The 27,791-nt window shown below is 42.4% G+C and overlaps 1 protein-coding gene across 2 annotated transcripts in view; it reads left to right on the top strand.

The window, feature by feature from the left end:
* The first annotated feature begins 3,421 nt into the window (after positions 1-3,421).
* ARHGAP10 (Rho GTPase activating protein 10) overlaps positions 3,422-27,791 on the top strand; it is a 316,242-nt gene continuing 291,872 nt past the window's right edge. For both annotated transcript variants that reach the window (XM_041739031.1, XM_041739029.1), the window contains exon 1: positions 3,422-3,792. In XM_041739031.1, the coding sequence (XP_041594965.1) occupies positions 3,639-3,792 (154 nt within the window). In that variant the 5' untranslated portion in view covers positions 3,422-3,638. The remainder of the gene's footprint in view (positions 3,793-27,791) is intronic.

Genomic DNA, 27,791 nt, shown 5'->3' with positions numbered 1-27,791 from the left:
TTCTCTGCCTGGACTACTCTGCTCTCAAAGCCCCCTATGTAATGATTAATTCTTACTGATTCTTCTGGTCACTGATTAAATGACACTTCTCATTAAATCTTCCTGACTCTGCTCTTGATTTACATCAGGTCCTCAATTATAATTTCTCATGCACTCTTTAACTGTATGGCAATTTAACTTTAAATTAGATATATATTTGTGTATATGTATTTTTTTCCTTTTTGTTATTGTTGTTGTTGTTTGCTTGTTTTTTTTGGGGGGAGGGGTACTGTGTCAATTTCCCTCCAGAGAACAAAAGCACAGTAAGGACAGATACTGTTTGTTTAGTGTCCTGCTGTATCACCAATCTAGCATAGTACATAGTTCATATAGAAACTTTACAAATATTTGTGGGAAGAATGAATGAACAAAAATGAGACCTAGGAACTCAGTAGTATCTGCTTTCGTAATCATTTTCCTTGAATTCTGTCTTATGTGATTTTAGTAGAGTAGACCCCCCCTGCCTCCCCATCCCCCACTTTTCCAGTACAGATGGAATGTAATCTTCATCTCCTCTTCCTCCTCTCTCTTTTCAGCCTACCTTCCCAACCCCCTCCTTCTCCTGATCATCAGTATTACAACTTTCAGCAGTGACTTTACAAAAACAATTTTATTAAATCTTCTCAACCAACTTGCAGTTGCAAAGTCATCATCTCCATGCTATGGATGGCAAGCCTGAGATTTAGAGAAAATTTACCTTTGCTAAGCTGGTACAACTACTAAGTAGTGAAGGTGACTAGGAGTCCCTAAATTTCTAACTTTCCATTTTACCATAAGGTTTCCCTTCACTTGGCCATACTTCTCACGCATTTCACAGTTACTGATAATCTCTACCACGCATAGTACATGATGTAATTGAATAAACTAAACTAGGCCCTTCCACTCTTGGTGATCACAATAGACCTTTGAGTATTGAATTAAGCCTGCTTCTCCCTCTGCCTGTGTCTTTGCCTATCTCTCTGTGTGTCTCTATGAATAAACAAAATCTTAAAAAAATTAAAATTCATATTCACTGGCTCTTTAACACCGTGTGTGTGTATTAAGACAGAAATAACAATGTTTTTGTGATGTTGTAAAATTATTTTAAACAACTCGTTTTGCTCCAAATATCTAAATATCTTCAGAACTGGCCACAGTGAATGAACCAGAGGTTGTTTTTTTATTTTTTTTTTTATTTTTTTTAAAGACCTTATTTACTTATTCATGAGATAGAGAGAGAGAGGCAAAGACACAGGCAGAGGGAGAAGCAGGCTCCACACAGAGAGCCCAATGTGGGACTCGATCCCAGGTCTCCAGGATCACGCCCTGGGCTGAAGATGGTGCTAAACCGCTGAGCCACCCGGGCTGCCCTGAACCAGAGTTTTTGTGGCTGGGAGTAGAAAGTGGAAAGAGAGGCACTTCTGGAGCAGCCCCGCCCCCATTTAAAAAACTTTGTCATCGAGATGTTTCACATATCAAAAGAAAATTACCCATTTAAAGTGTACAGTTTAATAATTTTCAGTATAGAGTTGTGCAATGATTACCAAAATCTAAGTTTAAATCACTTTCACCATCCCCAAAGGAAACCCTTACTCTATCTCCCACACCAACCATCCAGCCTCTGGCAACAACTAATTACTTTCTGTCTCTATAGAGACAGATTTCTGGCCATCTGACATGAATTGAATAATATATGTGGTCTTTTGTGACTGTCTTCTTTCACTCAGCACAGTGTTTTCAAGGTTCCTTGTGTTGTACCATGCATCAGTATTCATTTTTTTCTATTAATATTCCATTAGTAGATTAATATTCTGCCCTATGGATACAGACATTGTCTTTAGCCACTCCCCACCACTTGATTGACATTAGGGTTGATTCCACTTTTTGGCTATTATGAACATTTGTGCATACCTATGATTTCCTTTGTCTTGGGGGTACACCTAGGGGGTGGAGTTGCTGGCTCACATGTTAACTTTTATGTTTAACACATTTAGGTGTGTCAGCAGCCCCTCTTTAGGAGGATAACTTCAGAGTTTTGTCCAGAGGATTGCCTGTCGGTCTGTTTGTTTTGACAGGTCCTTACTGTTTGTTAACATCCCTTCTATTCTTGTGTCTTTCCGTCTTTATTTGCCTCTTCTCTTTTCTCTGTAGAATCCAGCCCCCTGCTGATTTTAGCAGGAACACAAAGCCTCAAACTTTAGCCTCAAAGTTATTTGTAAAACATTTTGAACTGTCTGGCAGATGGACATTAAAGCAATAATGTTTATCTGTTTTTCTGTGGGTCCCCTGCACGCGGTGCTATTTTGTAACAAAAGAAGTCATTGAGTAGGAGGCTTATTTAACTTGTTCCTGAGGGTTGCACTCCTACAACATGCTGTCCAAACAGACCTGTAATTACCCAGAGCTGAGTCTGAACGTTTTAAAGAGTCTGTTTGAAGTTTCTTGGTGTATATTAACATCTTTAGTAAACCTGTATATATAAACATACGTTGTGGGCTTGTAAAAAAAAAATGCATGTAGAGTTCCTGGTGTGTGCCTGGCACATAAGAATTGCTTACTAAATCGTTAGTTGCCATTATAAAAAGTTACTGCGGTGAACTGATTTCTTTTAGGTATAAATTCAGTTACTTAAAAAGTCTGAACTTTTCTGGAGGCCTGAGTTCTGTTTCAGAACACACAGAATGCTTTCCCAGGTGTGCTGACATAAATTCTCCCCTGATCGTCACCCCCACCTCGTGAAACCTGGCATTTGTTTTCCAGTGGTTATTTTGAGGACAGTAAGGATCCTCTCCACCTACCCAAGCAAATTTAATCTGAATACAACAGACAACTTTTTCAGTAGTTTATCCACCGTGTCCCTCCCTCCAAATTGATCGATGTGGATGCGCAGAAGTGTAATAAGAGCTCTCGGCCCCCGAACTCTTCCTGCCCTTGCAAAGCTTTCGATGAAAAGCAGAGATTGAGCCCGCATTTTCCTTGACTCGGGGAACCGGAATGGGGAAAAGCGAGCCCGGCGTGCGGGACGTTCGCAGCTCCCAGGACAAATGGGATCAGGAGTCAGTCGTTTCCCCGGGCAAGTCGGACCGGTGAGTTGCCGCCTCCCGGGGGCTACAGGACGGCCCTTCCCGGTCCGGGTGGAGCTCCCGGCCTCGCCGAGCCGACCCCGAGTCGCCCCCAGGAGGGGAGCGGGGGGGGCGCGCACCCCGGGGGTGGGGAGAGCCGCGGGACGGGTTCCAGCCCGAGTCTGGCGCGGAAGGAAGAGGAGGGGCATGTGCGCCCGGGGAGAGAAGGGAGCGCGGGAGGGCGGGAGGGAGAAGGAAGGCGGGGTGCGGGGGGCGGGGGGCGGGGCGGGGCGGCTCGCGCCTCGGGGAGGGTCTGCGGCGCGGGGGCGGGGCGGGGCGGGGCGCGGGCCGCGGGAGCGGCGGGGAGCGGCGGGGAGCGGCGGGGAGCGGCGGGGGCTGCCGGGATCGGGGCGCCGCGGTGCACGCTCGCTCGGGCTCCCACCGACACGTCCGCGCCGCGCCTCCCCGGGTCTCCCTGCGCGCGCCCCGCACCTGCCCGCGGCCGCGGAGCCCGGCTCCGGCTGTCGCGCGCGGCGGGGGCGGCGGAGCGCGGCCGTCATGGGGCTGCAGCCCCTGGAGTTCAGCGACTGCTACCTCGACAGCCCGTGGTTCAGGGAGAGGATCCGCGCCCACGAAGCGGAGCTGGAGAGGACCAACAAGTTCATAAAAGAGCTCATCAAGGACGGGAAGAACCTCATCGCCGCGACCAAAAGTAAGCGCGGACCCGGCGCGGGCAGCCGGCGGCGAGGCGAGGCGAGGCGAGGCCGCGAGGGACGCGGGCGGGCGCGTGGCCGGGTCAGCCGCCCGCGGCGGGGGAGGCAGGGCCGCAGGCTCGGCGGGGTGCGCCCTAGAGCTGCTTCCCGGGTTCCCCGCCCCCTGGGAGCCCCCCGAGGACTTCCCTGGGCATCCTTGGAAAACCTGCTGGGTGCTGAGCTGGTCGAAGCCCCTTGGGCTGCGCCCTGACCGTGTCGCTTGCTGGTGACTTCGGGTACCGCCGTCCCGGGCGCTTCCCGGTCCTAGAGCCGAGGGCCCCCCCGCCTGTGCGGCTTTCCCGCCCGGCTGCGGCTGCGGCTGCGGCTGCGGCTGCGGCTGCGGCTGCGGCTGCGGCTGCGGAGGGTTCAGGGACGGGCTCGGCCGCCGGGCAGCCGCCTGCCTCTGGCCGGACCGGCGTGGCCCGCACCTGGGGAATGCGACCCGGGCAGGCTCGGCGCCTTCCTCCCCGTTGGAGGTGGCCGCCGCAGGAGGTCTGTCTAGATCTTTCTGGTCCGAGGAGGGTCTCGGAGAGGCGAGGGCTAAAATACGGGCCGAGCCACCGAGTCGGGGACGCTGTCGGGGGCCGCGCTGCCCGAGCGCACCTGCGGCCCCACCGCCCCCGGAGGGCCCCTGTGAGTGTCCAGTTTTCTCCCCAGGAACACAGCAGGCGGGGGACAGGGCAGTCTCCAGCCTCTCGAGTCTGTGTTGTTAGGGTTTGTATCTTTTCTCTAGTTTCTCAATTCAGTAATTCCCAGCTTTGGGAGTTCGTCCCTTGTACACTTGTCTGTAGACACCACCTCTGGGAAAAAATACCCCCGTCACTCTCCCCCACTACTACCATTTTGCATTGAGAGAGAGTAAAACATACTGCACAAAATCGTCTCAAGAACCCAGCACAGTGCCTGGAACAATAAATATTCATTTAATGAATGAGTTAAGTTTTAGAGGGGAGAATTTCGTGAGCCATCCCCTGCAGTTTTGGAAGCAAGTCACTCAGCTTCTCTGGGGGATGTCCAAGGTTCCTTTTGGTTCTGTGATCTTGTTGGTGTTGCAAGATGAGGATTGGGAATCACTTTGGGATCTGGGACTAATGGGCTCATTTGGTTGACGGCTGTCCAGTGCCTTGGCATTAGGTATGTGTGTTGCGTGGGAATTAGGGAGGGATTATCCACATATGTAGGCAGAAGTGAGGAGAAGGCGGGAGAGAGAATGTGTGTGTGTGTGTGTGTGTGTGAGAGAGAGAACTTGAGGGAGAGGACTCCTTCCTTCTGCAGCTTGGTATTAACCAGTGTCACTGGCTGAGGGACTGTACCTCCTCTCTCACTGATTGTAGCAGCTCCCTCTGGAGCTAGGATGATGAGGAGGGAGGCTTTGGTATGGGGAGAGGCAGATGGCAAAGCTAGTTTGGCCACTGGTAAAAAGCTATTTATGTGACTGCATGTTAGCTCTTCTGCCAACAGGACACATGCCTGGTGTCCCAGCAGCAGCTGGTACATCTGGGGGGCCAGCTGTCAGCTTTCCTCTCCAGAATGCAGACTTTCTTGAATTTGTGAACTGTTGTCTTATTCCTTTTGATTCTTGTCCTTTACCATAAGAAACATAGTTTATGATCATGATTAAGAGACCAAGCAGAAAGTATCTTTTTACTTACTATGTTTGATGAACTTAAAGTCTTTCCCACAAGGCAGCAAAAACACTTTAGCTTACGTGCTTTAGGAAAGTTAAGGAGACCCTGTGTTTGCCCAGCTTGCCCCTTGAAGTTTAGCTCTAGTTCCTATCAAAAGACTATGAGCACCTAACTTAAGTCAGGGCGCCTGCATTTAATTTGCGCTTCCTGTTAGGGCCCATCCACACTACAGTTGGGTAGGTCACTTAATTCTTTTGTGTTAAATTTCTCTTGTCCTACTTCTTAGAGGCACTGGAACGATCCTGCCGTGTTTGGAAATTGCAGTGTAGGTCAGTTGTTCGCCCAACCAGTTGAGCCTTTCTATATGACATCTTCGAGTCAAGAAGTCAGAGAAGGACGTGAGGTGGGGGGAGGAGCTGCAGAAAGACTAGCAATCAGCTAGGTCAGACTGCTTATATTTTCAGATGTTTGACACTTCATTGTGCAAAAAATGGCACTTGGTGCACTTTCAGAATTGTGAGTTTAAGTGAGTTCTGTTTTTAATTGCCCTGTAAGATGCCCTCTTGCATGTACTACATACTTGTTGGACTTATGTAGTTTTGATGTCTTATGCTTTGAATATTCATAAATATTTAAAGAAGTTGGAGGCAGCTCTGTGGGACTTAAAGGCTTATTGCTAAGTTCAGTGATGCAGCAATCAGAAATGTTTAGCATGTATGACTCATTAAATATTGGGATTGAGATACAAAGAGGTAATAAGGCAGGGGTCCTTCTCCTGATTTTAATGTCCTGTAGTTGAATGTGGTCCAATCTAGGGAATGTGTTTGAAGAAACACATTGTGCTAAATTCTTGACGAAACGAAGGATACACAGACACATGCATATTAAAAGGTTAAGGGGCCCCTGGGTGGCTCAGTCAGTTAAGTGACTGACTCTTGGTTTTGACTCAGGTCATGGTCTCAGGATCCTGGGATCTAGCCCAGAGTTGGGCTCTGCTCTCAGTGCAGAGTTTCCTGGAGATTCTCTCCCTCTCCTCCCCATCCCTGCATGTGTGTGCATTCACTCTCTCTCTCTCTCTTTCAAATACATAAATTTTTTAAAAAAATAAGTAAAAGTTAAAAAATTTAGTGATTCCCTCTCTGTGTCTCTCATGAATAAATAAATAAAATCTTAAAAAAAAATAAAATAGAAAAAAAATTAGTGACAAGCAAGTATTTTAACTTTACCAGAAATGAGTTTGTCATAGGTTAGAATGAGAACATGTGACTGGAAGTTCTGGAAATTGTTGTTTTAAGTAAGGAATAGAACCTTGTAGAACTTGTCAGATTGAAAACAGCTGAGAAGAAACCAGAACACCACAGTGTCTGAGAACCATGAGGAGACTAGTTAGGAATGGGATGAAGGGAGAGGTCAGTTTCAGATTATGGAGGGTCATAAAAGCGAGGTTAGGAATGTGGACTTTATCCTGTGGAGAATCAGTGAGGGTTTGTCAGCAGAAGGCTGACATAATGGGAAAGAGTTGGTTTTGAGACAGGATTTGACATCTGTGTGTAGGGTGGATTTGGACAGAGCGGTGGGGGTAGGCGGGAGCTCCAGAGAGAAGCCTGGGATCATTGACTTATGTGGTACATTTGGAGATCATTCACTCAATTCAATGGAGCCTTTGTTTAAATGGATTTTTTCGTCCTTTTTCTTTTTCATGTCTTTCTTTTCCTAGAATAACCAGTGTCCTCTTTTAATACAGTCTCTCCTTTTGTGAGCCTTTCATGTGCTGTCTGTATAGTTTCAGAAGCTTATGATTCATAGAAATGTTTAGCATATTTGCCAGAAACAGAAATAAGCCATATATGCTTTTCTCACAAATTTTACATTAGGCAATTTTGAGAGAATTTGTTCTGTTTTAGAAGAAAAAAAAATTTTTTTAAACAAATTATTCTTAAAGTTACTAAGCACTTACACAGTTACATAATGCTCTTTAGTAAGCTTAGATTGTCTAGCTTTCTTGGTGTGTGTTAAGCTGGAGAGCCCCTCATAAGAGAGCCTGCTCTTATCACGGACCTGAAGAAGGATGTTAGTGGCAGCCAGGACTAGAGTTGGAGTCTTCCAAGTCTTGGAATTAGTACTTTTTTTTTTTTTTTAGGCCTTGCTATTTTAATATTTGCCTTGCTTTTTCTTTTAATATTTCCTTAATTTTTGCTTTGTTTTCTTCAGGACAACATAAATGTTCCTTTTTGCTTTCTTTATTTAATGTTTCAGAGAAATGGTTCATGTGAGAATTCCTTTTGGGGAAATTTCCCAAATTCCAATTGCATTGAAATATACGGAAGTCTGGAAGACTTAAAAGAATTTCACATTGTGAACTTGAGCCTCAGTTTCCTCATTTGTAAAATGGGCTGTTGCCAAAAGCCCAGTCCGGGGCATTTACTAAAATGGGGTGAAAGTGTTTTTGCAAACATACAGGTACAGTGTATGGACTCTACTGTTTGCTGAGCTAATTTTATTTTTCTCTGACTCTCCAAATTTTTTTCAAGTGTCTATACTTTTTTCCAGGAGATTCAGGGACAGGTGATTAGGGGGTAATTCTGATTAGTTTATTTTTATTTATTTATTTATTCATGATAGAGAGAGAGAGAGAGGCGCAGAGACACAGGCAGAGGGAGAAGCAGGCTCCATGTCAGGAGCCCGACGCGGGACTCGATCCCGGGTCTCCAGGATCACGCCCTGGGCCGAAGGCAGGTGCTGAACTGCTGAGCCACCCAGGGATTCCCTATTTCTGATTAGTTTAACTTGGTTTTTCAAGCCTGGCTGACCTTTAGAATTACTTGGACAGTTAAAAAAACATGAAGTCAGGGTCAAGAGTCTCAGAACTTGAACTCAGTTCTGGTGAACTTATTTTCTGAGAACTGGTTCAAAAATGAGGATGTATCTCAGTTCTGGCCTATGAGACATGATTGGAACACTGCTGGAGACTTTGGAAAAGATTTCCTTTTGTTTGAGGAGACTCAAAAAGGGTGTAGTCAGTTGAGTGTCCGACTCTTGGTTTCAGCTCAGGTCATAATCTTTGGGTTGTGGAATCGAGCCTCAAGTTGGACTCCGTGCTTAGCTCAGAGCCTGCTTGGGATTCTCTCTCCTTCTCCCATGGTCCCTCCCACTCGTGCTCTTTCAAATAAATGAATGAATGAATGAATGAATGTATGTTTTACTCTTCTGTGATATTTGATTATACTGCCTGGAGCTGCAGCCACCATCTTGAGACCATTGAGTGGAGCCAGGATAAGGACTGTGGAGCAGAGAGGGGACTGTATCTGGGTTTCTAGTATCGTTGTGGGAGCCACAGATTGTTCTATGCCAAAAGCCCAGCTCTGGGTAAATTGGTAAATAACCTAAGCCAGTTTGAGTTGTGTTTTCTGCCATTTCACACCCCTGTGTTGATGGAATGGTGTAATTGTAAATTTCATGCTGATGCTGTTATTGAGTAGAATTTAGGGAGGTATAGAAATAGAATGTTACTTAAAAAGTTGATAAATTAAAAAAATATAATTTTTTCCCTGAATGGAACGAACACTCATATGTATTTTTTTGTCCCAAAGGAGTCACCATGGACCACCAACAATTCAGGGCATTGCCTGGGATAAGTCTTAAACTCTCACTTTGGGGTTTTACTGCAGTGGGCTGGTGTCCAGTGTGAATGTAGACTTGCTGTAAAAATAACTACTATCAGACTGGAGCAAGGGTATAGACCCAGACAGGTTTTAAAACCTTGAAGTGCTTTACTCACTGCAGGTGGTCCCTGACTCCATATAGAATAGTTTCTGTTTAGAGCTCTCCACTGGCCAACCATGTTCATTTAGAATGTTTTATGAGTCAGTCATCTGGTATTCTCCGTTTCTTGCTGACACATTGCCTTTTCCCTGTCCTCCGTCAGTTGGGGTCCTTTGACCACCTCCTTTCTACTTAATTTATTTGGTGGGGTCTAGGGAGCTTTGTTGACTTTTGGAAGAGAAGAAGACAGGAGGATATTTTTCTGTTTTAATTTTTTTTAAGATTTTATTTCTTTAGTCATGAGAGAGACAGAGAGAGAGAGAGAGAGAGAGGCAGAGACACAGGCAGAGGTAGAATTAGGCTCCATGCAGGGAGCACAGCGTGGGACTTGATCCCGGGACTCCAGGATCACGCCCCAGGCCAAAGGCAGGTGCCAAACCGCTGAACCATCCAGGCATCCCATTTGTGTTAATTTTTAAAGTAGTTGATGATACAGTACAGTGTAGAAGATTAAGAGCACAGGTTGAGGGTACTGGTCTGTCTGGGTCCATATCCTAGCTCAACCACTCATTGGACCCTGGTCAAGTTGCTTAGCTTTTCTCTGTGTTGTCATCTATACAATGGAGATTATAATACTATCCATGGGTAGGGTTGCTAGTTGGATTAAATGAGTTAATACTTGTAAAACGTTTAGAATAAGCATTCAGTTGTGAAATATTAACACTTATGATGTATTACCTAAATTGCAGGTACATGTTTTAATATCAGGGTCCTTTTCTTGTCTGAAAAATGGCTGCTTTGGCTCAGTGACTAATACGTAATCTTTTGGTGCTTATTACCCTTAAGAGTAGCAGTGACCAAGAAGAGAGACAAATTTGACAATCTGGGAAGGCTTCCAAAGTTTGAATGTAGTACAGGATGCTGAAAAATCTTGAAAATCTTGAAAGTAAGTTGATGAATCAAAGCTGTATGGCGTCTTGGGAAAATATTCTCCAGAATTTATTGCTGGTTCACAAAGACTTGAAAATAAAGTAGAAGGTGTCAGTAAGGCTGCTGTAAATCTAGCAAGCTCCCTGCAGCTGGGGCTCAAGCAGTCTATAGCAGGCCTCTGTCTAGAGGACCAATAAGGAGGGGTTGCAGGTGAGAGAGCTGTGTTCAGGGTACTGAGATGATAACATCAGTGACTGGAGCCTTCAGATACTTAAAAATTACAGTGATACTTTTATTTATTTATTTTATTTTTTAAAGATTTTGTATTCCTGAGAGACACGCACAGAGAGGCAGAGACACAGGCAGTGGGAGAAGCAGGCTCCTCATGGGGAACCCCATGCAAGACTCGATCCCAGGACTCCGGGATCACGCCCTGAGCCAAAGGCAGATGCTCAACCGCTGAGCCACCCAGACGTCCCTATAGTGATATTTTTAGAGGATACTAATATTAGTGTATAATCTGCAGGAAACTCTAACTAAATGAGTGATGCTTGTATCTGCTCTGGGAAATTCACAATGAGAAAAGGCAGCCAGAGACATCTCTAAGAGGGCTGTATCTAAGAGCTGGTAGGTAATCCTACTCTCCATGAAAGAGTCCTCAAGAGTTCCCTTGACAAATTCCCAAAGAAGCTATTTTGAGTCTGTGACTCCAGTAGCTGTTTATCACCTTATTTTGTTTTTTGGATCATAAGAGAAGCAAGATAAGAATGTAAAAGTGGTGGGTAGACTGCATGGAACATTGAATAGGTACAGTGTGAAAGCTTGCCCAAATCACACAATTTGTCAGTGGAGGAGCTGGAATGTGAACCCACTTTAGTCTGACTCTGAAATCCTTAACTGCAATCATTAGCTGTCTCCATACAGGGGTGTAACTGTGGTCTTGTGTTAAGGGAAATTATTCTGATAAATCTTGGTTATTTGGGATGTGTGTACACTTCATGATCTAGTTGGGAGACTGTTCTTATTAGCTCAGCACAATGACCATGATTTAAAATGTAAGGTCCTCCAGGATGATTATTGTAAATACAACTGGCTGCTAGTTTGTATAAGTATAGACATTCAGAGATTGGTTGACTTGAAATCAATTAGATTCAGATCTCTACTTAAAACATTATCATTTCCTTCCCCTTAGTGTCTGTCTTTTAATCTCCATCTCCCCATCCTTCCTTTGCTTCCTATTCCTTGTCCCACCCATTAGTAGAATAATTTTTCATTTTGTTCTCCTATTTTGGCATTAGGCTTTTTGCTTACCAAAATTATGAGATAGTTTAGAAATATAAAAAGATACAGAGAATCTCATAATAACTACAGGTGTATATTGCGTCCTTCAGCTAACATCTTGTTTCATTAAGATGCAAGTTTTGGTAAACATATGTGTAGAAGCATATAGGAATAACTATGTTCTTAACTCATTGAAAGCACACTGCGTATAAATCATCTTTCAAGTAACATGTTCTTTCATTAAGATATAAGTGGTTGTAAATGTTAGTGGAGAAGCTTATGGGAATAGCCCTGTTAACTCATTAAAACTATACTGTGTGTGTGTGTGTGTGTGTGTATGTCTATATATAAAGAATCTCATAATAAACATTTCTGTATTTGCATCTCACTTTAGAAAAAAGCTTGCTGTCTGCTTCTCCCCGGTAGCAACTTCTCCTTCTCCCCAAGCAGTAGCAACTACCTCAAGTCTGGTGTTTATTATTTCTAGACATTTTAATATATCTGTACACATTCCTAGATAATAGTATGTTTTTAGACCTTATGTAATGGTTCTCATACTATATGTGCAACTTCTTTTTTTCCCTCAATTTCCAATTCATGAAATTTATCCATATGGATACATGTAGTGGCTCTATTTCATTTAGTTCAACCTCTTTTTTTCCCACAAGTGGTGTTTAAAAAGACTTTAATTGATGTTTTGTAGATGTTCTATAAAAACATAAGATGTTCTATGATGCATCATACATTCGTTTATTCTTTTGATTGCCAAACAATTCCCTAGAGAATTTTTGCAGCATGAAAGCCTTATTGTAATTAATTTTATAAACTTTAGAACAGTAGCTTTGACAATAATCTGTAAATAATGTACCCATGAGTTTTGAAGTTCTTTAGTAAAAAAAAAATTTTTTTTAAAGAGTTTATTTATTCATGAGAGACAGAGAGGCAGAGACATTCGCAAAGGGAGAAGCAGGCTCCTCCAGGTTGCCTTCAAGGAGCCTGATGTGGGACACGATCCCAGGACCCCAGGATCATGACCTGGTCCAAAGACAGACTCTCAACCACTGAGCCACTCAAGTGCCTCAGTAAAATTTCTTTTTGATAAATTATCAGCTCATTGTGGATAATCAGAGCAAACTAGTTTAAGTTTCAGTCACTGGTCTGAATCACAGGATTTAAAGCCTTATCACTTCATTGAAATTAGACTTCCGATGCTAGTGTCTAGAGAAAAAAATGATACTTTTATTCATAAACACAGCATGCATTAAGAACTCTGGTAGCTGTCAATCTAGTTAGGTCAGATGAACATGATTTTTAGGCAGGGACTGGTTGGTGTTTTGTGATAGGCCCCAAAGCAAACAGGAACCACAGCCTGCTTTATTTGATTATCCTAATATAGGAACATAATTTATAGACTTGCCAAGGGGATTCCTTTGTAATTAGGAAGCCTTGACATCCTTCTCTTTTAAACAAACACACACACACACACACACACACTGAAAAAACCCCTGACACTTTACATTCTAAGGGTAGGTATCTTTAGACCCAAGCTCCACAAATATCACACCCTTGTGGCTGCTGCTGGAGGCCTGCCTCCCTGGTTGAACTAGAATTTCCTCCCTGTGCTTCCTGAGGAAGATGTTAATCCTGTGCCACTTAATATTTCAATGGTGAGTGTGATTTCTCCTTCCTTGTTGACTTGCTCCCCCGTGGGCACTGTCTGCCATTGGATGTCAAGGTATGCGTTGTTCTATCACTATCTGGTAGTGAGCCATGAGGTGAGGTGTGTGGCTGGAGGAAATAAATTTGGCCAGAGTAATGTCACTTCAGGTCTGAGTACAGGATGTTTAATACTCTCTAAAAAGGTGATTTTTTTTTTTTTAAATCTCTGACTATAAAGTTGGCTCTCCTACTTATTAGCAGTGTAGACTGCTAAGCTTTGGGCAAATGAGATTTTGGGCAAATTACTTAAACCTTCCATGTCTCACTTTCTGTTTATTAGTAAAATGAAGATAATAAGAACTGTATCTAATGGGATGGTTTTGTTTAATTGTAATGTTATATAGTAAAGGATCTCAGAACTATGCCTGGCCCCTGGTAGGTATGTTCATCATTACTATCATCAAAAGAGCACCATTCTGACTTCCTTTGGTTGAAGTTGGACACAGTTGTGGCTTTACCAGTAGAGAGAATAGAAATATTCTATGAATACGTGTTGTTTTCTCTTTCAGGCTAACAGTATTTGGAAGCATAGGGCTGAATATAGGCCTTGCATTTATTAGAGAGAAGAAACCAGCTGTAATAGCATGTTGAAGTCCAGTGTATTACTGAAGGTCTTTGCTTGAAAGTTTCGGGGACAAAGCCAAAGAAGTACAAGGGAGTGGAGTGTCATTGACATGTCCTTGCTTTTATTGCGGAATCTTGCAGATAGTACTTCTGTCACTGTGGCAGGTAGTTTTGTTTTTGTTTTGTGAAATGCAGGTCAAAGGCAGCACAGCAAAAATATTGAAGAGCATGGTTTTGATGTCAGATTTACTTTTTTAAAAAATATTTTATTTATTTATTCAGGAGAGACACACAGAGAGAGAAAGAGGCAGAGACGCAGGCAGAGGGAGAAGCAGGCTCCATGCAGGGAGCCCGACGTGGGCCTTGATCCGGGGTCTCCAGGATCAGGCCCTGGGCTGAAGGCGGTGTTAAACTGCTGAGCCACCCAGGCTGCCCTCATGTCAGATTTACTATGTGAACTTGGGCAACTTGTTTAATTCCTCTGTTCCGTGATTTCGTCTCCTGTAGAATGTGGATAGTGGTTTTGTCTCCTTAAATGTTGCTAGAATTAAACGAGTGAATCATTTCCAAAGCCCTTAGAAAACTGACTCATAGTGACCCTTGAATGTCACTTTTTTTTTTTTGCTAAGCATAGAAAAAAAAATAAAAATCTGTTTACAGTCATCACTATCATAACCCCATATATGACAGTGAAGACGAAGTGTTATCCTAAGTCATGAAACTCTACCTATTGTGGGCAAGTTGCTAGAGGTTTAACAGTGAACAGAGACTCTGTTTCTGTGCAGAAGTCAGAGTTCTAGTGACGGAGATGGAAGATTAATGAAATGTTGTCATTCACTTTGTTGAATAATATTGGGATGCTATGGCCCTAGTTAGCAGGACTAACCAGGGAGTCAATGAAGACTTCAAGAAAGTAGTGACTTCTAAGCTGAGGCCACAGGGAAGGCTGGGAGGAGCTTCCACACTGAGGGTGGGGAAGAAGGATTCTCCAAGCATGGGCAATTGCACACAAGAGGAGTGGAGGCCAGAGAAAGTGTATGCTACATGGCTGGAGGAACAGCTCTGGTGGGCTGGGAGTGAGGCAGGAGCTCTCACAGAGTGAGAACAGTGGGGTTGAAGAGTGAACAGGTGTAGGGTGGGGAAGGGCCTGGTGAAGCAGGGTCAGGACTTCAAACTTCATCTGAAGCACAGTAGGAAGTGATGGAAACATTTCTATCAGGGGACTGGCATCGTCGGAATTACATTTTTAGGGCAGTTTCTCGGGCAGTTGTTGTGAGAATAAATTTGTGCAAGGAGGACCTGGAGGCTGGGAGGTCACTCATCTGGCCAGAGACTTTGGCAGCAGAAGAGGAGGATGCTTGAGGAGGAGTCTGGAGACAGAGGCTGTGGTGGGTGATGGGGTTTGGGGGTTGAGGAAAGAGGTACCCAGGATGATTCCTCAGTTCTTGCCCTGGGCAGTTGGGTGCTTTTCACCGAGGGATCCCAGCTCGAGGCATAGGTTTTGTGGGAGAGAGGACATGTTTTGGGAGTAGGTATGTTGAGGCTGAGGTGCTTCTGAGCTACCTAGGGGACACATTCAGTAGTTTGCTTCTTTTATAAGTCTGTATGTCAGGAACACAGAATAATGCTAGAGGTAAAGATTCTGGGGACACAGCATGTAGATAGGGAATGACACCATGTAACTGAGTAGCAAATCTGCCAGGAGGAGGAATGTAAAGGGAGAAGGCAAGGAGGCTGAGCAAATCCTGAGGAAGATAACTTTTAAAGGGTGGGTAGAAGAAGAGTTTGAGAAGGAGATTTGAGAGTAACCATGGGAATTGGAGGTGGGGGCAAAGGGAGGGAGGAGATGCAAGATCTGGTGAGGGTTATACATGTCAAGGAGAAAATAGGAGGGAGGAGACAAGTTCGTGTTACAAAGAGCACCAGTACTAGCAGTACAGGTGACATTGCATTAAGGCAGTCATTGGTCAAACAAAAGGACTCTTAATTATAGGGAACAAATTGATGGTCACTAGAGGGGAGGTTGATGGTGGGGGGAAGGGGGAAATAGGTGATGGGGATGGAGAGTACATTTGTCCTTGAAAGGCAGTAATGTGTGGAAGTGGTGAGTCACTATATTGTACACCTGAACTAATATGACACTGTATGTTATACTGGGGGTGTGGGGGAGAAAGAAGACAGAGAAAAACTGGTAAAAGTTGGGAAATTAGTTTATGGTACAACAGGGATGAGGCCCTGACTGCAGAGGGTTGCAAGGGAGGGTATAAGGGAAATAAATGAGCCTGTGATATAGATAGCTCTCCGGCACTATTGATTAATGGCTGAGATTTGAACATGTTGATGATGATCTCTAACAGAGAGAAGGAGACTGAAGATTCCGGGAATATTCCAGAGTACAAAGTACTTCTGAGTATAGGAGATGGGATTCAGAGTCCAGGTGAAGGGGGGAGACACCTTCATCTACTTCAGTACTAGAAGGGATGCAACAGATGGGTGCACACTCAGATCAATTTCTTGGTTTGAGTCAGAACTTTGAGGAAATTACCAGTAGATTTATTTTCTCTGTGAGGTAGATGGCAAGATAGTTTTTAGTAATTAATTGTGCTTTAATTTCTCCCCCACCACATTCTTTTTCTGGTTAATAAATAATACAGGCCTTGTAAGACTTCCATTTCAGAGCTTGTTTGAAATGGGGGTGGTGGTGGATGGAATCTGGATGTTAAACTGGGAATAGGTAATAGGAAGTGGGTGGGGAGAAAAGGTAGGAATAAAGTATCTGGATAAACAATCATTAAGACATTGACACAATTCCAGAGTTTATTCTGCTGGCACTTAAAGTTGAATATTTATTCAAAGAGTCTTTAAACTTGTTTTTTTTTTTTTTTAAACTGTTAAAGAACCTTTTTCTTTTTCACAAGTGATGTTGCTGGTTTTTCTGTTTTATTTCTGTGGAATTATGCTGGTTCTCTTTGGATGCCTATAGAGCAGAAAATACCTCTAGTAACGTCTGGGAAGAGACTCTAGGACATTAGATTTTTGCCTTTTTGTCCAAGAGAGGAGGAGGAATAGAACCTGTAAGAGTTTAAAATGTAGTGGTTATCAGCGATCTAAAAAGATCTTTTCTTTATCTTTTTTGCTAATTACTTAGGTTCTAACAAATTTAAGTACTGATTTCTAGAAGAAAGAAATCTTTATGATGACTGTAACTCTCCAGATAGAGTGAAGGCGGCACCCCTCTTTCCTTTAGCCTTGGGTGCACTGACTGTAGACACACCAAGCACTTAGATGATGGGTATGGAAGCTTTCAGGCTCTTCAAAAGGAAGGACTCTAGGACTTCAGTGGAGAAATTCATTGCTTGTGTCCCTAGAACTAGAGTGTGTGGCCTCTTTTTGTGGAAAGCTTAAGATACAGTTCAGAATTAATCTGAATCCTTTTTCTTTTTTCTAACATTTTATTTATTTGAGAGAGAGAGAGAGTGTGTGTGCACATGAGCTGGGGGGAGAGGGAGAGGGACAAGCAGACTCCCCACTGAGTACAGAGCCCAACTTGGGACTCTGTCAGAGGACCCTGAGATCATGACCTGAGCTGAAGTCAGATGCTTAACTGACTGAGCCACCCATGTGCCCCACGAACCCTTTTTCTCTCTTGACAGCTCAAATTTTTGACATAAAACATTTTGGATATCCTCATTTGTTTTCTTCATTTGCAAGCAAGAGATACCCAACTGAAACTAGTGGAAGCAAAAAAAAGGTTTCTTGGCTCACATGAGTGAAGTCTGAGGAGTTGGGCTTGCTTTAGGTACACCTGAATCCAAGGGTTCCAACAATGTCATCAGGTCACTGTATCTTGGGTCATTGCCCCTCAGCTTGACCCTGATTGGCACTCTTGCATGGTAGTGACAGCTTAAAGCTTGCATCTTCCTTATTGCTCTGGGAATTCCAGAGAACAGTGACTCCTTTGCCTTAGAGGACTCATTCTCAAATGAATTAATTTGACCCCCTTGGAGACATGTTTGTTTGTCATAATTGGGAGGTGCTACTGACATCTAGTGGGTGGGGGCCGATGATGTTGTGCTGCTGAATGTCCTGCAGTGTTCAAGGTAGCCCTCCTGCAAAGAATGATCCAGATTAAATAAGTTAATTGTGCTGGGGCAGAGACATCCTGCCTGAGAGGTAAGGAGACCATATGGTCTATATCAAGATACTTCTGAGAGTAAAATTATGCCAGACAACAGATAAACTGGGATCGTCCTGGGTAAACCTGGACATGTGGTTGCCTTCCCTAAAAGCCGTATCAGTTCTGGGTCACTTGCCTAGCCTGGACCAGTCGCTTTGCATGGCAGATGGTATACTTGGGCCAACTGAATCGTGTGCCCCTCACTGCAGTGAAGAAGTGGCAGTGAGTAATTGTGTGCTTTACCAGAGTGCTAAGGTTCACAGCAAAGGAATTTTGTAGAGTGTAGAAAAAGGAGCAGACAGCTAATATGTAAGAGAACTTACATTTTTGGAAGTGCCGTTTAGGCCTGTTTTGATCTGGGCCTAGGGGCTTCATGTGGCAAATGAAGACTGTGTGAAGATGGTAAGTCAGAATGAGGGTGTCCTCAGGGCACCTGGGTGGCTTAGTTGGTTAGGCATTTGACTCTTGGTTTCTTTCTTTTTTCTTTCTTTCTTTCTTTCTTTCTTTCTTTCTTTCTTTCTTTCTTTCTTTCTTCCCGTTCTTTCCTTTCTTTTCTTCCTTCCTTCCTTCCTTCCTTCCTTCCTTCCTTCCTTCCTTCCTTCCTTCCTTCCTTCCTTCCTTCCAGATTTTGTTTATTTATTCATGAGAGATACAGGCAGAGGGAGAACCAAACTCCCTGTGGGGAGCCTGATGTATGACTCCATCTCAGGATCCCAGGATCACAGCCTGAGCTGAAGGCAGATGATCAATCACTGAGCCACCCAGGCATGGTATGATTCCTGTTTTCCACTTAGGTCATGATCTCAGGGTCCTACCTCAGGCTCTGCATTCAGGAATGGGATTGTCTCCATCTTCCTCTGCCCCAACCTCTGCTCGCTCTCTCTCTCTCTCTCTCTCTGTCTCAAAAAAAAAAAAAAAAAAAAAAAAAGTTTGCCCTTGATTTTCCCCATTGCTTGGTTGATTCCTTTTAACCAAAATTGAGAAGGGCTGGAGAGATGAGATGGTAGAAAGGAAATGTAACTTGCCTGGATACAAGATTAAGGTTGTTGATACAGTGAAGTAATTAGTGTCTGTGCCTTCCTAACCTCTAAAGTACTGAGTGACTGTGACACTTTTTCTGTTCATAGTGGAAAAAGCTTAGATTAACATAGCTAACTTTTCTAATATTTTAGCTTGTGATAGTCCAAGAGAGTATTTTAAAAATTAAATAGTGATTTGCTGGCTTAATTTAAATTTCTGATACTGATATAGCGCTTCTGTTTAGTTTTGGAGAAATAAGGTATCGTTAAGAAAAACTGATGTTTGTGAGTATAATTCATCTCAATGAGTGGATTGAGCGATTTTGCATTTATTTTTCCTTTTAAGGAAAGACATTTTTTCTTTGAACAGAAATTAGAGCAGGTCATTTTTCTTTCTGTTTTTATGTGTTCCTGCCTTAATTTTAAATTTTAAATCAATTGAGATGATCCTGTAGGCATCTGGAAAATTTGCCCAAATAAGTTTATCTTCTTCTGAATTGTATGATAGTCTCTGGAAGTATTTCCCTTGTCTCCATTTTATTGTGAATGCTGGATAGTATTTAAAACAAAGATTTGAAAGTAGGTAAGTGACCTATTTGGACAATTTTCTTTTCATTGCTAGTATAGGAGAATTGTGATGGTTAAATTAAACATTTATGGTGTGAACTCTGAAATCTTTGAGAAATGACTGCTATGTCTTAATTGATATTGTCTAAAAGGCTTATATGGCTATGCAAAATTGTTGATGAACAGTCCTACATCCAGAAACCGGATGTATCACTTAACCACAGTTAACAGTTTTTTGTTTGCTGTAAGATGGTTCACTGCCTTTTGGCAGTGTCTACCAGAGTGTCTGCAGTACTGATTTATCTTGACAATCATGGAACAAAAGGGTTTAAAAAGTGCTTCTTTGTCCAGAGAACAAAGAGGCAACTTTGTAGAGACCTTTAAGTTTTGGGACTTTGAAGTTTTCATTTCAAAAGCTTTAAAGCTGAATGTGTAGTTTTGAGTAAAGATACTTCCTCAGTTTAACATACGCAGCAAGAACAAAATAGAAAGGAACAGAGAAGGAGTAGGTCTATGGTGGAAGCCTATGCACCAGCGAGCATCTGACCTCTGGAAGGTGTTGGAGGGCACCTTAGAATGGTGTGTGACAGATTGTGATGTGTTTAATGAATGTGTACCAAAACTCAGAATTTACATTAGGAGGAAATTTGGAAAGGAATGGAATTAATACGTAATCAGTTCTGTGGGCTTCCATTATGTGTGTGTATATAATCTAATCATAGTTTAGATGTCACTAAACTATGTTTATTATTTAGGAAGGATCAATGATGATTCCTTTAAAATGAATAGTCACCTCCCAACCTATTTTTGGTATGTGTATGTGAATATCCATTTTTATCTGTTGGATTTGTTTAAATGAAGGTGCATATAAAATATCTTCAATTTAAAACAGCAGTGAGTGGATTACTGTTGTTTTAAGTTGGAGAAACTAGATTTTGTTTTAATTTGCCTCATATTTTAAGTTGAGCTGTTTGAAAAACAATATCTGAAAAAAAATAAAAAAACAATATCTGAGATGTACTAAAACATATAAGTTTACTAAGAGTAATTAGAATGATGGTGGTTGTGGTAGTAGCAGATAATTAGGTATGTATTTTTAGTACTTACTGTGTAAGTATGTAAGCCTTTCACATGAATTATTATATACTTTTCATTATTATTTGGTGCCCATTCTTATAGTGAATATCATTTTGCAACTTAGGAACCTGGGTTTAGATGGGTTGAGTTACTCACCCAAGTGCATTTACCCAGAAAGCTGTGAGGCCCCTGCCAATTACACAGTGTTTCTGAAGCTCTTAGTTTTCAGAACATGCATTATTGCCACTGATACAGGATTTCACAAGTCTGATTTATAGTATCTTGTGTATAGGCATGGCGGTGGGGGGCAGTTATGTCTGCAAAGCACACTTTAGGAAATTTAAAAGATTTCCATGAAGGTGATAGAAACTTCCTTTAAGCTATTAAAAGACAGGAAAGGAGATCATTTTCAGATGCTCTGGAATAGTGGCTGTACTATTCTACTTGTATTACAAAAAATGAAAGAGCTTGCTGTTGTTTGCTTTTTAACCAAAGCAGAATTGAAAAAGTAATGTTATGGTTAATGACCCAAAGGGTGTGTGGGTTTGATGTATACTGACAACGTGATGCTGTTGACATTTTTATGTTCCCTGCCTTATCATGATAGGCCTGTAGGATTTCTTCCCTTAGAGGGAAAGAAATACTTTGTTTTGTGAAATGGATGCTTTACTGTTAATACTAGTCTAGACCCATGCTTAAATTTTTTGCTATTTCATGCCCCAAATTGTATTGGTGTGTTATTTTCTTCACAAGTAATGGCCATTTCTTTTCTTTCTGGATGTAGTTTCATTCTTTTTGGTGATGTACTTTGAATGTATTTACCCTGAAATAGGTTTCTTCTGGTTCATCTGTGAGGAACTTGCTACCTAAATGTTTAAGAATTTTGTCCAGAGTCATAGACAGTAATAAGAAGACATTGTAGTTAATTTAAAAATATTTTGGAACTTTTTAATAAATCTTGAGTGTAGTATATTTCAATTTCCATACAGAAAACTAGAATTAAAGTCTTGGTCTTCTAGTACCTGCCACAGAGCTGGAAGGAATGCTTAACCCTTGTACTCTATAGAGGTGAAAACATGTTCTGAGTGGCCCCTTAGATATCTGCTTTGTCCATCTATTGGTTCCTTGAAGTTCATTTGTAGTGTTGAGCTTTCATGGTAGTCATTTTTTTTTTTTGCAGTATTAATGAATAAGTAAATGTGGAAATTATATTTAAAGGGTAATTTTTTCCCTTTTGAAACTATTTTCATGATGTTTACATCATATTCATGGATGTTGAAAATTTAGCTGTGGATGAGAGTGAGCAAATTCTGAGGCTTAACAATTTAATTTACACGAGTGAAAGCCCTTCCTCCTGATGCTTCATTTAAAATTGAAGTGGAGAAATTAATGAATTGAATAAAGATGATGTGACATTGTTTTTTGGCTGGGGTTTCCACTTATCTGCTACCGTTGGTCCTTATAAAGGCTGAACATTCCTAAAAACTTTGCCCCTCACCTTGCTCACATTCTAGATTCTAGTAGACTCTCAGCCTCTTGTGGGTGGTATCTCCTTTTGGTCCTCGACTAGTGCCTAGAACAGTGCCTGGTTCTTAGGTTTTGGATAAATACTTGCTTGAGTAAACGTCTGTCTGGCTCCTGCCATGTTGGAAGTCTTGGAAGTCTGGAAAGGTTTGGTGGCACCAGTGAAGACACAGATAAGGATGTGAGAATCCAGGGCCTCTCATTCCTGTCTTGTTCCTGAACCACTGATGTGAGGCAGAAGTACCTTTTTTAGCTGTGTTCTATATTGCTATCCCAGCTCCTTTGCAAATTCCCATTGAGTACTTTGCATCTTAGGAGAACAGTAAAATCATAATGCTCAGGAGTGAAAGCTGTTACATTCTGGTCAGAAAATTGTTTTGGCTTTCAGTTGATAAATGTTTGGAGCATAAAGATGGACCTAGGAGGAGTTAGGGCACAGTTGGGATAGCATTCAAATCCTTCTGAGGGCCCAAACTGCTTCCAGATACTGAGAAAGCTCAGGGTGTTATTGTCAGAAGTGTATTTCTTTTGGTTGACTTTTCTCTTGTCACTTCTTAGCAATTGCTTCTATTTAATATGTTGAAAGTTGTCTACAATTTTTTTGTTGCTATTTTAGTCTGTTTCTATATATAGATAAATAGTATGGGTGAATTTTCATTGTTATATGTGAGGGTATTAGTGTTTCATATAATGAAAAGTTACAGGAAAGAAACAATAGCAATTTTGCTACACTGTAAAGTTTTCATCCTTTTATTAGATTTATAATAGACCCAGATTCCTGAAGAAATATTAAAATCCTTTCAAAATGATAGCTTTATGAAATTGCCAGGAAGTCCCACAATTATGTAGTCAATCAATCTTTGACCAAGCAGAAAAGAATATCCAATGGGAGGGATGTCTGGGTGGTTCAGTTGGTTGAGCATCTGACTCTTGATTTCAGCTCAGGTCATGATATTAGGGTTGTGAGATCGAGTTCCCCCATCAGGCCCTGTGCTCATTGTGGAGTCTGCTTGTCCCTTTCTTCTTTGCTCCTCTCCCTACTCATGCTCTCTCTCAAATAAATCTTAAAAAAAGAAAGAAAGAAAGAAAGAAAGAAAGAAAGAAAGAAAGAAAGAAAGAAAGACTATCCATTGGGAAAAGACAATCTCTTCAGCAAATGGTGTTGGGAAAACTGACTGGACAGCCGCATGCAGAAGAGTGAAATTGGACCACTTTCTTACCATACACAAAAGTAAAATCAAAATGGATTAAAGACCTAAATGTGAGACCTGAAACCATAAAAACTCTAGAAGAGAGCACAGACAGTAATATCTCTGATGTCAGTTGTAGCAACTTTTTTTTTTTTTCTAGCTATGTCCCCTGATGCAAGGGAAATAAAAGCAAAAATAAACTACTGGGACTACATCAAAATAAAAAGTTTCTGCACAGCAAAAGAAACAATCCACAATCCACAAAAGTAAAAGGCAACCTGCTGAGTGGGAGAAGATATTTGCAAATAACATATCTGACAAAAGTATCCAAAATATATAAAGAACTTCTAAAACTCAAAACCCCAGGGATCCCTGGGTGGCTCAGCAGTTTTGTGCCTGCCTTTGGCCCAGGGCCTGATCCTGGTGTCCTGGGATCGAGTCCCACATCAGGCTCCCTGCATGGAGTCTGCTTCTCCGTCTGCCTGTGTCTCTGCCTCTCTCTCTCTCTCTCTCTTTCTCTCTGTCTCTCATGAATAAATAAATAAAATCTTAAAAACAATAAAAATAAAATTCAACACCCCAAGCCAATCCAATTTAAAGAATTTGCAGAAGAAATGAAGAGATTTCTCCAAAGAAGATATCCAGATGGCCAACAGACACACAAAAAGATGTTCAGCATCACTGCTCATTAGGGAAATGCAAATCAAAACCACAATGAGATATCACCTCATACCTGTCAGAATGGCTAAAATAAAAAACACAAGAAACAACAAGTGTTGCAAGGCTGTGGAGAAAAAGGCACCTTAGTGCACTGTTGGTGGGAATGCAAACTGGTTGCAACTGGCCTGGAAAACTGTGGAGTTTCCTCAAAAAGTTAAAAATAGAGCTACCGTACCACCCAGCAATCACACCACTTGGTATTTACCCAAAGAATATGAAAACACTCATTCAGTGAGATGCATGTTCCCTGATGTTCATAGCAGCATTATTTACAGTGGCCAAATTATGGAAGCAGCCCACGTGTCCATGATAGATGAGTAAAGAAGGTGTGTGTGTGTGTGTGTGTGTGTGTGTGTGTGTATACACACAGACACACAATGTATATATTGTATATATCTATATTGTATAGATGTGTATATATATACATTGTATATACATTGTGTGTGTGTGTGTATATGTATATATACACACACACACATATATACACACACACACAATGGAATATTAATCAGCCACAAAAAAGAATGAAATCTTGCCATTTGCAACGACATGGCTGGAGTGAGAAAGTATTATGCTAAGTGAAGTAAGTCAGAAAGACAAATACCATATGATTTGACTCACATGTGGAATTTAAGAAACAAAACAAATAAAGGGAAAAGAAAGAGGCAAACCAAGAAACAGACTCTTAATTATAGAGAACACACTGATGGGTACCAGAGGGGGAGGTGAAGAAGGGGGATGGGTGAAGTAGGTGATGGAGATTAAGGAGTGCACTTGTGATGAGTACTAAGCGATTAAAAGAAAATTTTAAAAAATTCCCAAACAGTAATAAGAAAATGCAAGCAAACATATTAAGCAAAACCCAAACTGTGATATTAGAAGTACTTGTTATTTTAAGAAGAACAGACTGTCATATTTTCCTTGTTAAAATATTTTCTTACATAACCAGTTGTTGTGAAACTTAGTCTGGACATTCTGTGTTCACAGTTATCACTTCTCATATAATTTCTTCTAGCGAATTGTAAGGCATTCTATACCATTTGACTGTAAACAAGGAGGGGCCCTGGCTCTAGGGAGATCACTGCCATGTTATCAAGAAAGAAGGAGATGGCTCTTTTTGAAGACATTAACAACATTGGCCTTTTCTTTGGCAAGCTGCTGATAAGATACTTGAAGGAGTAGCTTTACTTTTGGTCTTATAAATACAGTAAATAGATACTGTCCTCTTGGCCTTCTCTTGCCCTTATATAGTGTGGGTGATACTTTTCTGTTTGTTTCTTTTAGAAGCTAGACTATCACTAAAGAAGGTAGGGATGTGTGTGTAGTGCATTGTGAGTTAGCTTCTGTGGCTGTTTGCTGTGGATTTTTGTCTTTGGTTTATTTGACTGTATTTATTCCGCTTGTGTCTTGAGGAGCAATACATTAGTAACAACTGGTCGCATGTAACAGTAGGCAGACCTTGACCAAATTGGTGATTATTTTCCTCACATAGTAAGCCAATAGGAGGTGGTTGCTGGCTGATTGTCAAGGCTGAGGGCTGTATAGATTTCTTGGCCTTTCCCTCATGGTTGTAATAGGGCACAGCCATTACTCCTTCCTTCCTTCCTTCCTTCCTTCCTTCCTTCCTTCCTTCCTTCCTTCCTTCCTTCCTTCCTCCCTCCCTCCCTCCCTCCCAGACTGAGAGAGAGGCAGAGACAGGCAGAGGGAGAAGTGCGGGGACTCCATCCCAGATCCTGGGATCACGACCTGAGCTGAAGGTAGGCGCCCAACCGCTGAGCCACCCAGGCGTCCCCATTACACTACACCCTCCTTCTAGGCCAACAGGAAGAGGAAAGAGTAGTAAGGAGGAAGTCTGTATCAAAGGCTTTTCCAGGAGTCTTCCATCAGCTTCTGCTTGTATCCCATTGGCCACAGTTTTCATGTGGCTTCCCCTCGCCGCAGGAGGTCTGGGAAAGAGTTGCTTATGGCCCAGCCATAAGAGGGACCTTCGTGGGTATGTGGTATAATTAAAAATGCTCCACAGAGAAGGTAGATTTGTCTGTGGATGGGTTGATGGGAGGGATAGGAATTTCTGGAAGGGGGAAAAGCTTGAGTACCCAAGGTTATTTAGGATATAGAGGAAAATATTAGGGCCTATAGGAAGGATGAGTGTGGAAGTAAGTTCTGCCTTAAAATAGAACTGGGAAGTCACTGTGGTTTGGGAATAGGAAATAGGAGATACGCTGTTTCAAGGGAAAATAATCAGGTACTCTTGTGGAGCAGGGTCAGCCTGAGGCCAGAGAAGCCAGTGGAGGGCTGTCCTGCTTACTTTGAGGACAGGGGCTGTGGTCCAGGTTGGTGGCAGAGCAATTGGAGGGAGAGAGAGAGCCAAAGGGGAATGAGTGATGCCTGAGGAAAGTTAGCAGGACTCCGTGGCTTCTTAGATTTGCTGACAAAGCTAAATCAAAGATCAGGTTTTCATCTTGGAACACGAGGAGAAAATCAGAGACCAGAACCAGAAAGTCTGCTGGGAGCACAGGGCAGTCCAGTTTGAGCTAAAGGCTCTGTGACCCCACTGGTCTTTGCAGTCGAGGCTGCTCTGCCTCCCTTTACCAGCCTTCATCAGCGGAGCACCCACAGCTTTTGTGTCCTCATAGTTCCTGCTTCCTTCCAATTTTGGCCTACCCGTGGGCTGCTTCTCTAAGTGTTCAGCAGCCTTGCTGTCCTCGACTATGCCTCTGGCTAATTTCTGTAATCTTAAGTCAGCTTCCTAAGAGAAGCTGGTTGGCCCAGTTAATTACCACTGCCCTCATTTGGGGGGAGGTTGTCTGGTTCAGCTCTTGGGAGGTCACTGACCCACCTGTCGGTTGTCTGCTCTTGGATCTGGTGCCATCCCTGTCCAGGCAGCTGTAACCTGTGGCGCAGGACAGGTTTGCCCAAGATTGCCGACCTCACCAGGGCCTGGAAGAGGAGGGGTGGACTGATTGAGGGGTAGCTGCGATTATTTAGTTACCTGTATGACTAGTACACGTGCTGCAGCTTGCTTTGTGTTTTATAATCATTTCTTTATGGACAGGAGCTATTTTCTGTTTCACTCTATAAAGGATGTGGTTGGAGTTACATATTCATAAACCTTTGGCTAATACTTTTTATTTGGTATTTTGTAGCCACTTTATTGAGATCTAATCTATACACCATGCGAGTCACGTATTTAAAGTGCACAATTCGGTGGCTTTTAAAATGTTCACATATAGGTGTAACCAACCTATCAGTTTTAGAACATTTCATCACCCCCAGAAAGAAGCCCTGGACCCCACGGGCTATGGTATTTTGTGGCTGATAATGTGTAACACGCCAGCACTTTAGAAGGTGAGACCTTTCTGACCATCTTTCATCCAGTACCACTTCCTCCTCCTTTCTCCTTACCTGCCTATTACCTACCACTGCCCTTATCACCTGATGTTTTATATTTTTGTATCTCTGTCTTAAAGTCTGCTTTTTGCAGAATATAAGTTTTGCAGCCCTGTCTTTTGTCTGACTTAAAATATCTAGGATGTAGTAGGTATTTAGATATTGGATGAATGAATTTGTTAAGCTTCCAGATACCAGTGTGGTAGTCTCAGCTCCTTAGTTTCACAAGAACCCGAGGAGGTGGGCAGCCCCGATGGTCCAGCGGTTTGGCGCTGCCTTCAGCCTGGCGTATGATCCTGGAGTCCCAGGATCGAGTCCCACATCAGGCTCCCTGCATGGAGCCTGCTTCTTCCTCTGCGTGTGTCTGCCTCTCTCTCGCTCTGTGTGTCTGTCTTGAAAAAATAAATAAAA

This window comes from Vulpes lagopus, chromosome 23, assembly GCF_018345385.1.
Source record: "Vulpes lagopus strain Blue_001 chromosome 23, ASM1834538v1, whole genome shotgun sequence".
NCBI classification, from domain to species: domain Eukaryota; kingdom Metazoa; phylum Chordata; class Mammalia; order Carnivora; family Canidae; genus Vulpes; species Vulpes lagopus.
Note: the sequence above shows the minus strand (reverse complement) of the source record. Positions and strands in the feature narration are given on the sequence as shown.